At 44.9% G+C, this 16,989-nt stretch overlaps 1 protein-coding gene across 13 annotated transcripts in view; it reads left to right on the top strand.

Annotated features, from left to right (window-relative positions):
- Positions 1-16,989, top strand: part of tcf4 (transcription factor 4) — a 544,855-nt gene that overhangs the window by 127,164 nt on the left and 400,702 nt on the right. For all 13 annotated transcript variants that reach the window (XM_078422241.1, XM_078422913.1, XM_078422070.1 and 10 more), the window contains 2 exons: positions 4,494-4,555; positions 13,106-13,205. In XM_078422241.1, coding sequence (XP_078278367.1) covers positions 4,494-4,555; positions 13,106-13,205 — 162 coding nt within the window. The remainder of the gene's footprint in view (positions 1-4,493; positions 4,556-13,105; positions 13,206-16,989) is intronic.

The raw sequence follows: 16,989 nt of genomic DNA, 5'->3' as shown, positions 1-16,989 counted from the left end.
TTAATATGTTCCATACCCAGCCTCTCAAAACACTTCATGATGGTGGATGTCAAGGCCACTGGACAGTAGTCAGTAATGCATGAGACTTTGCTTTTCTTTGGCACTGGAATGATCGTGGACTTCTTGAAGCAGGTGGGTTCCTCAGAGTCGGGAGAGATTAAAAATGTCCGTGAACACTCCTGCTAGTTGGTCCATGCAGTTCCCAAGGACATGTCTCTGGATACTGGCCGGGCGAGTTGCTTTCCATATGTGGGGGCAGGGGGTGGCGATGCTGAGGGGAATATACAATTGCATTAGTGTAAATGGGTAGTTAATGGTCGATGTAGACTCAGTGGGCTAAAAGGCCTGTTGTGATCTTTATCTTTCTAACTCTGTGGATTTGTTGTTTTGGGATTAATAGCTATTAAATTTGGTATGGGGAAAGTTTTGTATCGTCCAGTTACTGTATATTGATGACAAGTGCATTAGCTGTGTGCCTTTAAGATTTGATTTTGGTAGCATACACTGATAGTACATACAATGAAGACTCTTTCAAAAGCAACAGTGCTTCTGATAAGAATCTTGTCACAACGCAATACAATGATGTAAAATGAGCAGGATTTGTTAGGAAAATAATTATCTAATTTTTTGATCTGGAATTTATTTAGTCACATTTTGGTTCATATGAATATTAAGAATGTATCTGCTTGGAACAGAAAAATAATCATTGAAAGACAATTGTTAACTTCATTTGCAAACTCATTGGTACCTGAAAATCATTAATATCTTGACAAACATGCAAGATTCAAGGAAGGCAATGCTCGGAATGATACATTCAATTCATAAAGTCAACATATTCATTGGCTGTCACAATACTAAATACTTGATCAATATTGGAGATGACATTGGAACTGTCTGGGTACCCAGCCTTACTCTTTCCTTGATGCCGTTGTCCAGTCCATCCGATGAGTGGAGAAATCTTCGGTGATCTCCTTGTCGTCGGAACTCCATTGCAGTTGGTAGATCGCAACAGCACTAATCCATTTAAACGGACTAGCGGCTTGTCAGTTACAGCGCTGTTTCTTTTAACTGTAGAAGTTAAAATGACTAATTTTGATCCTGAACTGTTCTGCTGGTTGAGACGTGTCACCTCAGCACGACACCTTCTTAAATCCAGTGAGAAGACCTCTGGTAATGATTTCTCTTCCCTTGCTAAATGGCGGAAGGAGTTTACCGACTACCCACCTGTCCTCCTGATAAAGCACCTCCTCACCCACCTGTGGAAGAGCCTGTTGGTGCCATACCAACCGCCTCCAAATGCACAAAACTGGAGTGTAAGCAGGCCATTCTCAAACTTGAGGGATTACCCAAAAAGGAGCAAATTCTAAATTGAAATGTTGCAATTTGTAATCTGTTATAATATTTTGTACAGTTTCAGAGGGAATAAAAACGATTCAATGTTTTGAGTGGGATTCTCCTTCAGTTTTATTCTAACCATAGATTTGCCCCTGCTTTTTCATTTGAGCTTGATAAAGAAAGTCAATTTACTGGGTTAATTATCCCATCGACAGTTATTTAATATGGAACTGATCGCTGTCTGCATTGTGTAATGAGGGGTTCAATTAAAGCATTAACCAGTGTTTGAAGTATTATTTAACTTGTGCTGCATGTCCAACATTTTCTCATTGTACTTTGTTATCTATCTAATATATAAAAACATATGTTCAGCAAATATTTTAAGATTATTTGAAAAAAATAAATTGTTAAATTGATGACCAGCTTGATGGCCAGATTTAATGAATAAAGAGTGTTGTTAAAACCACTCTTTACAATACTTAGTCCTGTAATCAGATTTCTATTGTGCGATAGTACAATATTAAAGATATGCATTCGATTATGTCACAGGAAATGGAAGGTTTTTTGAGAGGTTATGTGGATAAATTAAGTGAGGTTATGTAGGTAAATTATAGTATTATCACCTGCATGAATGTGTGAGGAACTGTGAATGGAGCTGAATACTGTGGTGCTGGTACTGCAATTAGATTTCAGAGGCTGGAGTTCATACCACTTCCTCCACCCCGCCCCCCCCCCCCCCCCCCCCGTCCCACCACCACCACATGGAAGAAAATTCCAACCCAAAAGGTTGTCTGCTCACTTTCCTCTACAGATGCTATCTTAGGGCGGCACGGTGGCGCAGAGGTCGGGTTGCTGCCTTGCAGCACTTGCAGCGCCAGAGACCCAGGTGCGATCCTGACTACGGGTGCTGTCTGTACGGAGTTTGTAAGTTCTTCCAGTGACCATGTGGGTTTTCTCGGAGATCTTCAGTTTCCTCCCGCACTCCAAAGACATACACGTTTGTAGGTTAATTGGCTTGGTATTAATGTAAATTGTCCCCAGTGTGTGCAAGATATTATTAGTGTGCAGGGGATCGCTGGTCAATGCAGACTCGGTGGGCGGAAGGGCCTGTTTCCGCGCTGAATCTCTAAACTAAACTAAAAATCTAAACTGCCTGCTGAGATCCTCCAACTGCTTGTTTTTTACTCCGCATTTGCTGTCTCTGGTGTCTCCAGGAAATCTGTCACCTTCGCCTGGCCTGTATATAACTCCAGATCCACTGATCTTTGCTTCTAAAGGTGCCTTGACTACGGTTGGATATTATGCCTTATCGTGTCCTCACATCTTTAACTTCATTTAAGCATGAGAAGAGGTAGAAACTTTGAGCAAAATACAAACTGCTGGAGGAACTCAGTGGGTCGGGCAGCATCCATAGATGGAAATGGACTGAGTGTTTTTTGGGTTGGGACTCTTTTATTGCTCCACTGCAATATCTCCTCAATGTAAGTCCACTTTGAAGAAGCTCTCCTCCATTTCTACTAATGCTGCCTCATCCACTGTGTTCCTCCAGCAATTTGTTTTTTGCTCAAGTTTCTAGCATCGGCAATCTCTTGTGTGTCCAGAGCAAACTTTGGTTTACCTCCTGTTTAAAGCACCGCGTGATAATGTCCCGTGTTGTGGAATGCCTATGTGGATAACATCAAATTCCTGGCACTGGATATCGACTCAGAGTTAAACATCAGTGCTTGATTCTATTGCAAGAAGGAACTTTAATTTATGTGATACTTTGCATGCTTTCAATATTTCCGAAGTGGTTCACAGCAGATTTGTTGTTCTAGTGTTATTCAACGTGGCCAAACCCAAGCACATAGAAATAGATGGTAAACCCGTGGAAAAGCTGAAAATCTCAAAAGACATCAGAAATCCTGGAAATTCTCAGCGGATGAAGCAGTATTATCTTTGGAGAGAAGGAAATTGTTTTTGGAAAGTAATCCTTTGATTGTTCTGTGAGAAGTAATCCTTTGATTGTGAAGTTCTGTAAGATCATTTCTTAGGTAATCCTTCAGGGTTGAGGATGACTTTTACGGATGCAAGGATAGCTTTTACTTCATACTCGTTTTTCGACCTAGTTCTGTTAACTGAAAGATTGGTTCCAGAATAATTCGATTTTTCTCTTGTCTTTTCCTCCATCCCCTCAGTTTGGTTCAACAATGCTATACCATATAATATGAAGTTAGCATGAGTCCAATGGATTGATCCAAAGATGAATTTATTTCTAAAATATCCCGTTGCGTAATTTGTTTTGATTGTTATTTGACTATTTCTCATATTTTGACGTTCATTTTTCTCATTTAAATCTCTCTTCACGTGGTTGCTTTGAGAATTTACTAATATTGAAAAATAGGAAATTGGTTCTAATCTCTTTTAAAACAAAAAGTCTCAAATTCCATTGATGTACACAAAGTGCTGGAGGGACTCAGCAGGTCAGGCAGCATCTCCGGGGAAGATGGGTGACGGTTTGGGTTGGAACCCTTCTTCTGAAGGGTTCTGAAGTTCTGAAGAAGAGTTCTGACCCGAAATGTCACCGATCTTTTTTCTCCAGGTGCTGCCTGAGGTGCTGCCTGACCCACTGAGTTACTCAAGCACTTTGTGTCTATCTTGGGTATCAACCAGCATCTGCCGTTCCTTCCGAGAGACTAATTCCACGTTGTTGTCTATGAGTAGTAAATGCTTTTCTTATCTGCCATTCTGACACGCTGCAATGTTAAGCGGTGGAGCTATGTGCAGTGCTGTTAACATGATCGTGGATGTCATCGCAGAGCAAAACAAGTTCGGGGTCAAATCTGCAACTTCTAATATTGTTGCTTTTCGCTGGGTTCCTTTTTGATGGTCTGTTTTGTACAATATCCAGTGTACAGAACAAACTGGAATAAAATAAGTCAGCTGAAAATGCAATCAAAATTTCTAACCATAACTTGAAAGATCTGTATCATGGAGCATCGGTGATGAATCATGCAGCAGTTATCACTAACTTGTAACTTTACAGAAACGCAGCTTTTCCTTCACTGTTGGCTAACTTGTAAAATGGAGCAATCGATACGGGGAAATACTATCTGCACATAACTGTAGTCATCATAACTCCAGACGCTAATGCATACATTTCTTTATTTTGTGTTTAGGTCTGGAAGACAGAACAAGCTCTGGATCTTGGGGAGCTGGAGGTCATCCAAGCCCATCCAGGGTAAGACGTAACATGTTATGCACTAGAATTTAGAAGGATGAGAGGGGGGGATCTTATAGAAACATATACAATTCTTAAAGGATTGGACAGGCCAGATGTAGGAAAAATGCTCCCGATGTTGGGGGAGTCCAGAACCAGGGGTCACAGTTTAAGAATAAGGGGTAGGCCATTTAGGGCTGAGATGAAGAAAAAAGTTTTCACCCAGAGAGTTGTGAATCTGTGGAATTCTCGGCCACAGAAGGCAGTGGAGGCCAATTCATTGGATGTTTTCAAGGGAGAGTTAGATTTAGCTGAAGGAATCAAGGGATATGTGGAAAAAGCAGGAACGGGGTACTGATTTTAGATGATCAGCCATGATCATATAGAATGGCGGTGCTGGCTCGAAGGGCCGAATGACCTTCTCTTGCACCTATTTTCTATGTTTCTATGTTTCTATTGCAAATGCCCATTAATTTGTTTACTATTTATTGGGATTCAGAGATATTTTTACAAAAGTCAAACTTCAAATATCTGGAGGTATTACAAACTTTTTGATCGCGTTCTTACAAATTTAATGCAGCATGTCATAGTGTTTAAGTGTTGCATTTTATTGCCAATAGACCAGATTAATTACTTCTCCATCATACTAGGCAAGTATAATTCCATGGGAGTGTAATTGATGACTAAATGTCAGCAATGGCACTTATTTATCTTTCGTGCTGTTGTTGCAACTCAAAGTTCTCTCTTGAACGGGAGTTAGCGGGGAAATATTTTCTAGGTGCTTTGCAGTTCACTGGATAATTCTCCCAATTGTGTGGTTACTATCTTCTTAAGACCCTGCTGACTAATCCATTACATCAACGCGCATTTATATACCTTCACACACTAATATCTTACAGCAAAACACACTTCACAATGTCACAAGTTCTTTATCGTAATTGGAGTAAAAATGTGTACAATCTTTCCTTTTCCCTGCTCCTACTCCTCACAAGCCCATGGTTAGGTGCTTGAAATAAAGCCATTAATGAATTAATTAATATTTTATTGCCGCATGTTCACAAGTCACAGTGAAATTCTTTGCTTGCATACTTGCAAAAGGTCGCCCCATAAAGGCCGCCGACAAATTTACCATGTATCATAGAAACATAGAAACATAGAAAATAGGTGCAGGAGTAGGCCCTTCGAGCCTGCACCGCCATTCAATATGATCATGGCTGATCATCCAGCTCAGTAACCTGTACCTGCCTTCTCTCCATACCCCCTGATCCCTTTAGCCATAAGGGCCACATCTAACTCCCTCTTAAATATAGCCAATGAACTGGCCTCAACTACCTTCTGCGGCAGAGAATTCCACAGACTCACCACGGGCTTTGCCCGTCACTCTGTGAAGAAATGTTTTCTCACCTCGGTCCTAAATCTCGCCCCTTATCCTTAAGCTGTGACCCCTGGTTCTGGACTTCCCCAACATCGGGAACAATCTTCCCGCATCTAGCCTCTCCAACCCCTTAAGAATTTTATATGTTTCAATAAGATCCCCCCTCAGTCTTCTAAACTCCAGCGAGTATAAGCCCAGTCTGTCCAGTCTTTCTTCATATGAAAGTCCTGCCATCCCAGGGATCAATCTGGTGAACCTTCTCTGTACTCCCTCTAAGACTAAAATGTCTTTCCTCAGATTAGGAGACCAAAACTGTACACAATACTCCAGGTGCGGTCTCACCAAGGCCCTGTACAACTGCAGCAGAACCTCCCTGCTCCTATACTCAAATCCTCTTGCTATGAATGCTAACATACCATTCGCTTTCTTCACTGCCTGCTGCACCTGCACGCTTGCTTTCAATGACTGGTGCACCATGACACCCAGGTCACGTTGCATCTCCCCTTTTCCTAATTGGCCACCATTCAGGATCCTGCACCAGGTCCTCCTTTGTTCTCCCCCTCCCACCCCCCCTCCACCTCCTCACGGCGGTCCCCCCACACCATGTCCTCCATTGTTCTTCGGCCTCCCTCACGGCGGTCCCCCCCATGCCAGGTCCTCCAGGGTTCTTCCTCCTCCCTCACGGCAGTCCCCCCCCCCCTCCCACGCTGGGTCCTTCTTTGTTCCTCCCCCCCTCCTGGCAGCGGGGTCCTCACTCCCATGTGGCCTGGCTTTGCCCGTCGGTCGGCCGCCTCGATGACTGCCGCATCGACCTCTCCACAAAGTAAGAAGGAAGTGCAAGATGCTTAGGATACTAGTGTTGGAGGCACAATGTTCTTGGTATTTTTGATGGGGTAAAGGTAACAAGAGTTTTATCTGGTAAACAAAACTTTAAAGATTTTCAGTGATTTGAGATGTTCACTGGCAAAGGCTGTGGCAAATGGTATGTGGCAGGCTCATGATACCAAGTGCTTGAGCTTTTAGATGAGGATGGAAAGCCAAATAGCTGAGAATTGGATTCGTCAAGTCTGATATGGCCAATGTCCAGATTTTTTTTTTCCAGTAGGTGAACAGAAGACATTCGAAAAGGCATAGGATATTATTGAGTTAGAATTAATGAGCTTGCTTATTAGAGCTTACAGGAATTCAGCGAACTAGTCAAGTATCTAATTAAAAGTGAAAATATGAAGTACTAGAGGGCTTTAAGGTGAGAGGAGGAAAGTTTAAAGGAGGATCAAGAGACAATTTTACATGGAGTGGTGGGTGCGTGGGGAAGTGGATGGAACAGATATGACAACAATGTTTGAGGCATTTTGACAGACACATGCAAACAAGCAAAGGATGGAGGGATATATGCAATTTAAATTTGTGGTTAGCACAGACATTGTGGTGTGAAGGGCCTGTTCCTGTGCTCTAGTCCTCTCAGGTCAATGATCGAGTTGTCAGCCTGTTTCACTCCTTCAAACAGCAAGTTTCAAAACCCCACTGCCCTCCAAATGGAAGAAGAAACCTCACTACGTACTGCTAATCCTTCCATTATTTTGGTCTAATCTGCAGATTTTGGCATGACTTCCTCCAAGTATGGTGTCAAGCTGAAAAGTGTGCAGAGAAAATTTATGAGGATGTTGCCAGGACTCGAGGGTCTGAGCAACAGGGAGAGGTGGAGCAGGCTAGGACTTTATTCTTTGCAGTGTGTGAGGATGAGGGGTGATCTTACAGATGTAGAAAAGATCATGAGAGGAATAGATTGGGTTAAGGTCATAAGGAATAGGAGTAGAATTAGGCCGTTCGGCCCATCAAGTCTACTCCGCCATTCAATCATGGCTGATCTATCTCTCTCTCTTAACCCCATTTTCCTACCTTCTCCCATAACCTCTGACACCTGCATTAATTAAGGATCTATTGATATCTGCCTCAAAAATATCCGCTGACTTGGCTTCCACAGCCTTCTGTGGGAAAGAATTCCATAGATTCACCACCCTCTGACTAAATAAATTTCTCCTCATCTCCTTCCTAAAAGAACATCCATTAATTCTGATGCTCTGACCTCTAGTCCTAGATTCTACCACAAGTGGAAACATCCTATGCACATTCACTCTATCCAAGTCTTTCACGGTGCTGGTGTTCACGGTGCTGGTGTTGGGGACAGTGCTGGTGTTGGGGACGGTGCTGGTGTTCACGGTGCTGGTGTTCACGGTGCTGGTGTTCACGGTGCTGGTGTTGGGGACGGTGCTGGTGTTGGGGACAGTGCTGGTGTTGGGGACGGTGCTGGTGTTGGGGACGGTGCTGGTGTTGGGGACGGTGCTGGTGTTCACGGTGCTGGTGTTGGGGACAGTGCTGGTGTTGGGGACGGTGCTGGTGTTGGGGACAGTGCTGGTGTTGGGGACAGTGCTGGTGTTGGGGACGGTGCTGGTGTTGGGGACAGTGCTGGTGTTGGGGACGGTGCTGGTGTTCGCGGTGCTGGTGTTGGGGACGGTGCTGGTGTTCGCGGTGCTGGTGTTGGGGACGGTGCTGGTGTTCACGGTGCTGGTGTTGGGGACGGTGCTGGTGTTGGGGACAGTGCTGGTGTTGGGAACGGTGCTGGTGTTGGGGACGGTACTGGTGTTGGGGACAGTGCTGGTGTTCACGGTGCTGGTGTTGGGGACGGTGCTGGTGTTGGGGGCGGTGCTGGTGTTGGGGACAGTGCTGGTGTTCGCGGTGCTGGTGTTCACGGTGCTGGTGTTGGGGACGGTGCTGGTGTTCACGGTGCTGGTGTTGGGGACGGTGCTGGTGTTGGGGACAGTGCTGGTGTTGGGGACGGTGCTGGTGTTGGGGACGGTGCTGGTGTTGGGGACAGTGCTGGTGTTGGGGACGGTGCTGGTGTTGGGGACAGTGCTGGTGTTGGGGACGGTGCTGGTGTTGGGAACGGTGCTGGTGTTGGGAACGGTGCTGGTGTTGGGGACAGTGCTGGTGTTGGGGACGGTGCTGGTGTTCGCGGTGCTGGTGTTCACGGTGCTGGTGTTGGGGACGGTGCTGGTGTTGGGGACGGTGCTGGTGTTGGGGACAGTGCTGGTGTTGGGGACAGTGCTGGTGTTGGGGACGGTGCTGGTGTTGGGGACAGTGCTGGTGTTGGGGACGGTGCTGGTGTTCGCGGTGCTGGTGTTGGGGACGGTGCTGGTGTTCGCGGTGCTGGTGTTCGCGGTGCTGGTGTTGGGGATGGTGCTGGTGTTCACGGTGCTGGTGTTGGGGACGGTGCTGGTGTTGGGGACAGTGCTGGTGTTGGGAACGGTGCTGGTGTTGGGGACGGTACTGGTGTTGGGGACAGTGCTGGTGTTCACGGTGCTGGTGTTGGGGACGGTGCTGGTGTTGGGGGCGGTGCTGGTGTTGGGGACGGTGCTGGTGTTCGCGGTGCTGGTGTTCACGGTGCTGGTGTTGGGGACGGTGCTGGTGTTCACGGTGCTGGTGTTGGGGACGGTGCTGGTGTTGGGGACAGTGCTGGTGTTGGGGACGGTGCTGGTGTTGGGGACGGTGCTGGTGTTGGGGACAGTGCTGGTGTTGGGGACGGTGCTGGTGTTGGGGACAGTGCTGGTGTTGGGGACGGTGCTGGTGTTGGTGACAGTGCTGGTGTTCACGGTGCTGGTGTTGGGGACGGTGCTGGTGTTGGGGACGGTGCTGGTGTTGGTGACAGTGCTGGTGTTCACAGTGCTGGTGTTGGGGACAGTGCTGGTGTTCACGGTGCTGGTGTTGGGGACAGTGCTGGTGTTCACGGTGCTGGTGTTCACGGTGCTGGTGTTCACGGTGCTGGTGTTGGGGACGGTGCTGGTGTTCACGGTGCTGGTGTTGGGGGCGGTGCTGGTGTTGGGGACGGTGCTGGTGTTCACGGTGCTGGTGTTGGGGACGGTGCTGGTGTTGGGGACGGTGCTGGTGTTGGGGACGGTGCTGGTGTTGGGGACGGTGCTGGTGTTGGGAACGGTGCTGGTGTTGGGGACAGTGCTGGTGTTGGGGACGGTGCTGGTGTTCGCGGTGCTGGTGTTCACGGTGCTGGTGTTGGGGACGGTGCTGGTGCTGAATTTTAGTTTTCAGGTGTTTTAATTAAGGGAATGACTGTGATGTGAGTAGTCCTAGACTAATTGGCTGCTTTCCTGGGGCATTGTGACGTATAGATGGAGTTGTGGTGGGGTGAAGCTGGTTTGTGTGATGGACCAGGCTGTGTCGCTAGCTCCCTGAAATTATGCAATTTCTTGCAGTTCTGAGCAGAGCAGTTGCCAAACCAAGTTGTAATGCATCAGTAGAAACTGGTAATAGTCAATAGACAATAGACAATAGACAATAGGTGCAGGAGTAGGCCATTCGGCCCTTCGAGCCAGCACCGCCATTCAATGTGATCATGGCTGATCATTCTCAATTAGTACCCCGTTCCTGCCTTCTCCCCATTCCCCCTGACTCCGCTATCCTTAAGAGCTCTATTTAGCTCTCTCTTGAATGCATTCAGAGAATTGGCCTCCACTGCCTTCTGAGGCAGAGAATTCCACCGATTCTCAACTCTCTGACTGAAAAAGTTTTTCCTCATCTCCGTTCTAAATGGCCTACCCCTTATTCTTAAACTGTGGCCCCTGGTTCTGGACTCCCCCAACATTGGGAACATGTTTCCTGCCTCTAACGTGTCCAACCCCTTAATAATCTTATATGTTTCGATAATATCCCCTCTCATCCTTCTAAATTCCAATGTATACAAGCCTAGTCGCTCCAGTCTTTCAACATATTGCACATATTAACCTAGTAAACCTACGCTGCACGGCCTCGTCAGAGACATGCGGATTTTCCTTCGTCTTTCTAAGACGTGGAGGGGTTGAAGTGCTTTCTTGGCCATAGAGTTAATGTGGTTGGACCAGGGCAAATTGTTGATGATATCTATCTTTGTGAACCTGAAGAACTCTCAATTATCTCTACTTATCATATCATATCATATCATATTTATACAGCCGGAAACAGACCTTTTCGGCCCACCAAGTCCGTGCCGCCCAGCGATCCCCGTACATTAACACTATCCTACACCCACTAGGGACAATTTTTACATTTACCCAGCCAATTAACCTACATACCTGTACGTCTTTGGAGTGTGGGAGGAAACCGAAGATCTTGGAGAAAACCCACGCAGGTCACGGGGAGAACGTACAAACTCCTTACAGTACAGCACCCGTAGTCAGGATCGAACCTGAGTCTCCAGCGCTGCATTCGTTGTAAAGCAGCAACTCTACCGCTGCGCTACCGTGCCGCCCAGCACTTCAGCACCATTGAAGTCGACTGGGGTGTACACTCCACCCTGTTTCCTGAAGTCATTTTGCTGACTTTAAAGGAGATTGTTGCCTTGTCACCATATTATAAGCTCTCTTTCCTGTTCCTGTACTTGGTTACATAATTGTTTGCGATCTAGGCCACTGACCGCCACCCACCGGAGGAATGGAGAATATTGTAGGAAGGAATTGCCGATGCTGGTTTACACCGAAGATAGACACAAAATGCTGGAGTAACTCAGCGGGACAGGCAGCGTCTCTGGATAAAAGGAATGGGTGATGTCACCCATTCTGTCTATCCAGAGGTGCTGTCTGTCCTGCTGAGTTACTCCAGCATTATGTGCAATAGATGTTATTGGTTAAAGCTGTTGGAATGTGCAATAGCAATGGGTCTTTTTTGATCGGCCAAGATTTAATTGAGTTGAAAACATAGATCATTTCTGCTTCGATGTTGTCTAGTATCTAGAATGCCGTGAAGCATTTGAACCTGTAAATGTGCACCTTTTTGCCCTCGTCTCCATTGAATCATGTCAAGATCAATGCAGCTGGAAAGTTAAAATAATCACCCCTTCATCCAGCACTCTAATCCTTTTGGGCCCTGTTTGCTGCTGCCATTGATTTGTATTTATTCTGCAGCCTTGCTAAGAGTCTTCATTTCAGCCATAGGAAATGGGCCACGATCAAGTGCTCCGTGTCACTCTGGTGTTCAACTTGCCTTCCTCCTTCTCTTGAAGACTTTCATGACACGGTTCCTCCCTGGACTGTCCTCTTTGGCGTATTTATCCTTCCAAATTCAGGCAAGAACTGTTCAGGTTCCCTAAAGTCTTCCATCTCCCCTTTAAGTTATAAATGTTTAAGCTTATAACACTTCTGCAGATGTGTTTGCTTGACTCAACATCCGGTGCTTGAATGCCCCATGTCTTGCAGGAGTGATGATTCACCTTGGAACTCATGAACTAAAGAAAGGAAAAGCTGGCCTCTACTCCCTTTCCTGAATTTTGCTTGATGAGCCCAATGGGATTAAGCATTGGCAATGCACAGGATTGTATTTATCTCTGATGCCTGATGTTGCTAAATCATAAAGTCTGTTGTGATTAAGACATGGTTAAATGTAAGGAACACATGTGGAATCACATCTCAGCAAAAAGCCTATAGATTTTTATCTTAGGATGGGGAGAAAAGTTGGCAGAGAAAGATTGCTGATCAAGTAATCAGTGCATACGCAGTTGTTTGAAAATTGCAAGTTATAACTTCTGCATCTGGATGCAAACTATTTGCTCTGTTCCAGATGGTCTGCACAGATCAACAAACGGAAAGTGTCATTAATGATCTGGCAGCTATTTTATTACTTTTGGTCCTATTTCTGTTGGAGAGGCACCAAATGCTCTTCCTTTCAGTTATTTTGACACCCACGAGCACGTTAATGTTAAGTACAGTGTTCTCTGATACCAAGTATAAAAAGCCAAATGTTATTGATGCTGCAAATTTGCAGAGGCAGGAAGAATCGAGTAAAGATCTATGGATCTCAACTCTGTCTACACTTGTAACATTGTTCTAATTGTGATATTGTAGCTGTGTCTGAATCTGCGCATATCTATATTTGATAGAGTGGTAATTTTGTACACAGTAACTTGTGTGGTGGGCCCTCTTACTTTTAAATCTTATGTTTTCTAAAATAAAAGCGTCCATCCTGTGTACTTTCAATGTGTATGAAAGAGCTGTCGATGCTGGTTTACACCGAAGATAGACACTAAAAGTTGGAGTAACTCAGTGGGTCAGGCAGCAGCAGGACACAAAATGCGCGGGTAGCTCGTCTATCTTCTGTGTATCTTCAAAAGAGTTTCTGTCACATCAAGTAATAATATGTATTTCAATGTCTTGCAGAACTATGCTGATGGCATGCACTACGAACAAGTGACCAACAGGGAACTTGGATCACATGACAACCTTTCTACATCCTCATTCATGAATTCTCGACTTGTAGGTATGTCCGAGTGCAGTGTGATTGTGTTTTTTGTAAATGTCATAACTTGCTAATGTGAAGCAGCTATTTTTCCTGCATTTCTCTCTAGCCTGTATATTCTAAGGTTATTGGGTGCAGTGTAGATAAAGATCAGAAATGTGTTTGTTCATATAAGCCATCCTAAGGTTATGAACATCCGACTTCTGGATGTCCTTGCATAAGAATGAGCTGCCCTATTATTTGCATAAGATTGAGCTGCCACATTATTACATTCATGTCCGTTGTAAGTATGTACATATATTGGTGTGTGTGCACGTGTGTAGGCACGCACACACTCGTTTCGGTGAACAGCAAAACTAATTTCCAATTTCTTCACTTTCTCCACTCTCTTCATTTTCACTGATTGTTCTTTCTTATCGGTCATGAGCTTTTGATACCATTCATTACAATATTGTAGTATGGTCACCATATTTAGTGAATTTTGTGCATTTTCTGACTTGCAGACAAAATCGACATGGTAAACGGAATTCTATTTTGTTACACAGAGCCAACCAGTACTTCATTTTGAAGAAATAAAACCACAACCTTAGACAAATAGCAGAATCTCTGTAGATCATAGTGATGGATAAATGGATGAGAAGGATGTGCCTCATCTGTATTGTATAGTTCTTTTGAAGTACACGGTATACTTTTCTCCACCTTCACTTCACTTTCTTTCCCATTTCAAAACTATCTCACCTTCTTTCCCCAACTTTATCTAGGTGTTTGTTTCTCATGAAACCGGCCGGTTGTCCACTTATAATTTTTCTTTCTTGATTAGGTATTGATAGTACAGAGAAGTTGAACTAACTTCAGATTTAGTAATGCAGCCAAGAAACATTCATAAATAACCATGAAGCATGATATATATATAGTTTGTAGAAGTTTACGACTGTAGGATGCTGAGCTGTGTTGTTATTCATTTTTAAGTAGATGTGTGGATTACTTTATGCATTTCACCAAAATCTAAGGCTTTCTACTGCGTCACACCCACGAACAAATATGGCATGACTTGGTTTTGGATATAATGCATAAAAGTATTGAAAGATGAGAACATATCAGTTTCTACGGGTATTGCTCATGCTTCCATTTGCTAATGTTCTCGTGCTACAGAGAAAGAGTGACGTGTGATGGTGTTTTACTTTAACAATTAAGTGTGCACAAAATGACCAAATAACAGTCAATACATGTACAGTTATGTGTAGAAAAGAACTACAGATGCTGGTTTTAATCGAAGATTGAAACAAAATGCTGGAGTAACTCAGCAGGACAATAAGAATAAGGGGTAGGCCATTTAGAACTGAGATGAGGAAAATCTTTTTCAGTCAGAGAGTTGTGAATCTGTGGAATTCTCTGCCTCAGAAGGCAGTGGAGGCCAATTCTCTGATTGCATTCAAGAGAGAGCTGGATAGAGCTCTTAAGGATAGCGGAGTCAGGGGGTATGAGGAGAAGGCAGGAACGGGGTACTGACTGAGAATGTTCAGCCATGATCAGAATGAATGGCGGTGCTGACTCGAAGGGCCGAATGGCCTCCTCCTGCACCTATTGTCTATAGGACAAGCAGCATCTCTGGAGAGAAGGAATGGGTGATATTTCTTGTCGAGACCCTTCTTTTGTGGTGGCAAGGAAGTGGACAGTACAGAGATAAAATGTAGTCGGAAACAGTAAGACTGGTAGGAGAACTGGGGAGGGGATGGAGAGAGAGGGAAAGCAAGGGCTACTTGAAGTGAGAGGTCAATGTTCATACTGCTGGGGTGTAAAGGCCCTGTCCCAGTTCGGCGATTTTTTAGGTGACTACAGATGACTAGGCTGTCGCCGCACGATCGCCTGGGTGTCGCGGGCATGGTCGTGAGTAGTCTCCAAAGAATCGTATCGTTTTTCTGGTCGTCGCTGGATTTTGTGAAGGCTTGAAATTTTTCGGCGACTGTTGGTTTGAAGCCAATGAGCGTAGCTTGACGTCTCCTTACGTGGGCGCTGTCATAGGTTGTCGCCAGGTTGTCGCCTGGTGAAGTAGGTTGTCGTCAGGTGATTAAGGTTGTCGCCGGTGCTGACTTTGGCGAATTCCAAGTGTGGACTTGATCTGATCATCCATCAGTGTAATATGTCCATAAATGATGTTAGGTTTTGTATGTTTTTGCACTTGTATTCTGTTTAAAGTTTGAATATTAAAGTTTGAAGTTTATTGAAATTTATTGAAGTTTATTACAATATTTTTGTATGCACTGTTGTGTGTTCTTATCAGCCTTTTAAAAAATTTTGTTGACTGGATAGACTCGGCTTGTACTCGCTGGAATTTAGAAGATTGAGGGGGGATCTTATAGAAACTTACAAAATTCTTAAGGGGTTGGACAGGCTAGATGCAGGAAGATTGTTCCCGATGTTGGGGAAGTCCAGAACAAGGGGTCACAGTTTAAGGAAGTCTTTTAGGACCGAGATGAGAAGAAAAAAAATTCACACAGGGAGTGGTGAATCTGTGGAATTCTCTGCCACAGAAGGTAGTTGAGGCCAGTTCATTGGCTATATTTAAGAGGGAGTTAGATGTGGCCCTTGTGGCTAAAGGGATCAGGGGGTATGGAGAGAAGGCAGGTACGGGATACTGAGTTGGATGATCAGCCATGATCATATTGAATGGCGGTGCCGGCTCGAAGGGCTGAATGGCCTACTCCTGCACCTATTTTCTATGTTTGTATATCAATAAAGGAAATTCTTGACATTTTGACGGAAAATTGATGTATGAAGTTATTGTTTTTCAGAATAGTTTCTCATGGCACCACTTTCAAATAGTCATGATGCAGAATGATCGGAAATCCTACCGTACACCCCCTTTTATAGGGAAAGTGGGTGAAACGTGAATTGTCTTCAGTCTTCAGGGTCATAGCTTGTCGTAGCTTGTCGCGGGTGGACGTAAGTTGACTTCGGTTGTCGTAGGTTGTCGCCTCTGTGGTCGTAGGTTGTCGTAGGTGCGGTCGTAGGTGGACGTTCTACTTGCGACGATTGGGTCGCGGTTTTCGGTAGTTTGCCGTAGCTTGTCGTCGACTAGGTGGTAGGTTGTTGTAGCTTATCGTAGACATTGTCGTGGGGGGGTCCAGTCAGTGGTTTTTCGGCGACGTGATACGACTATGACAGTCGCCTAAAAAGTCGCCGAACTGGGCCAGGGCCTTAAGGTACCCAAGCGAAATATGAGGTGCTGTTCCTCCAATTTGTGCTGGGCCACAATGGAGGAGGTCCAGGACCGAAAGGTCAGTGTGGAATGGGAGGGGGAGTTAGTATTGGGCAGTCATGACAGTTATGTGTACTATGTAATCAGGTGAATGAATGGTTGTCCACTTGTAGGTTAGGGGAGGAAATACCATGACAATTAGCTGAAGTTAGGACACTGAATGAATAAACCTGAAACTTTTCATTGAAATTAGCTTCAGCTCTTGTGACGTCGAGAAGATAAATTGTCTGAGCGGTTTCAAGTTTATTCCATTCAGCATCTTGTCTTACCCTGATTTTTGTTGTGACCTGTAACTTTTCTTTGGCAGTTGACTTCTTACAATTCGCGTGTGCCAGGTCTGTCATTTCGCTCTGGTGGGCATGATGGATGTGTAAGCCTTGGCAATGAACATTAGCGTGCTTTCTGACAATGAGGAACTCTGCCAAGCTCAGCCACGTCCTCACCTATATTAGTAGATAACAATCAGGATCAAGAACAGAGCAGTTATTTATTTTCCCTAACTCACAAGACCTGAAGCTAATTGCTGCAGGCTTTCCACCATTCTGG

Source organism: Rhinoraja longicauda, chromosome 1, assembly GCF_053455715.1.
Source record: "Rhinoraja longicauda isolate Sanriku21f chromosome 1, sRhiLon1.1, whole genome shotgun sequence".
Classification (NCBI taxonomy): domain Eukaryota; kingdom Metazoa; phylum Chordata; class Chondrichthyes; order Rajiformes; family Arhynchobatidae; genus Rhinoraja; species Rhinoraja longicauda.
Note: the sequence above shows the minus strand (reverse complement) of the source record. Positions and strands in the feature narration are given on the sequence as shown.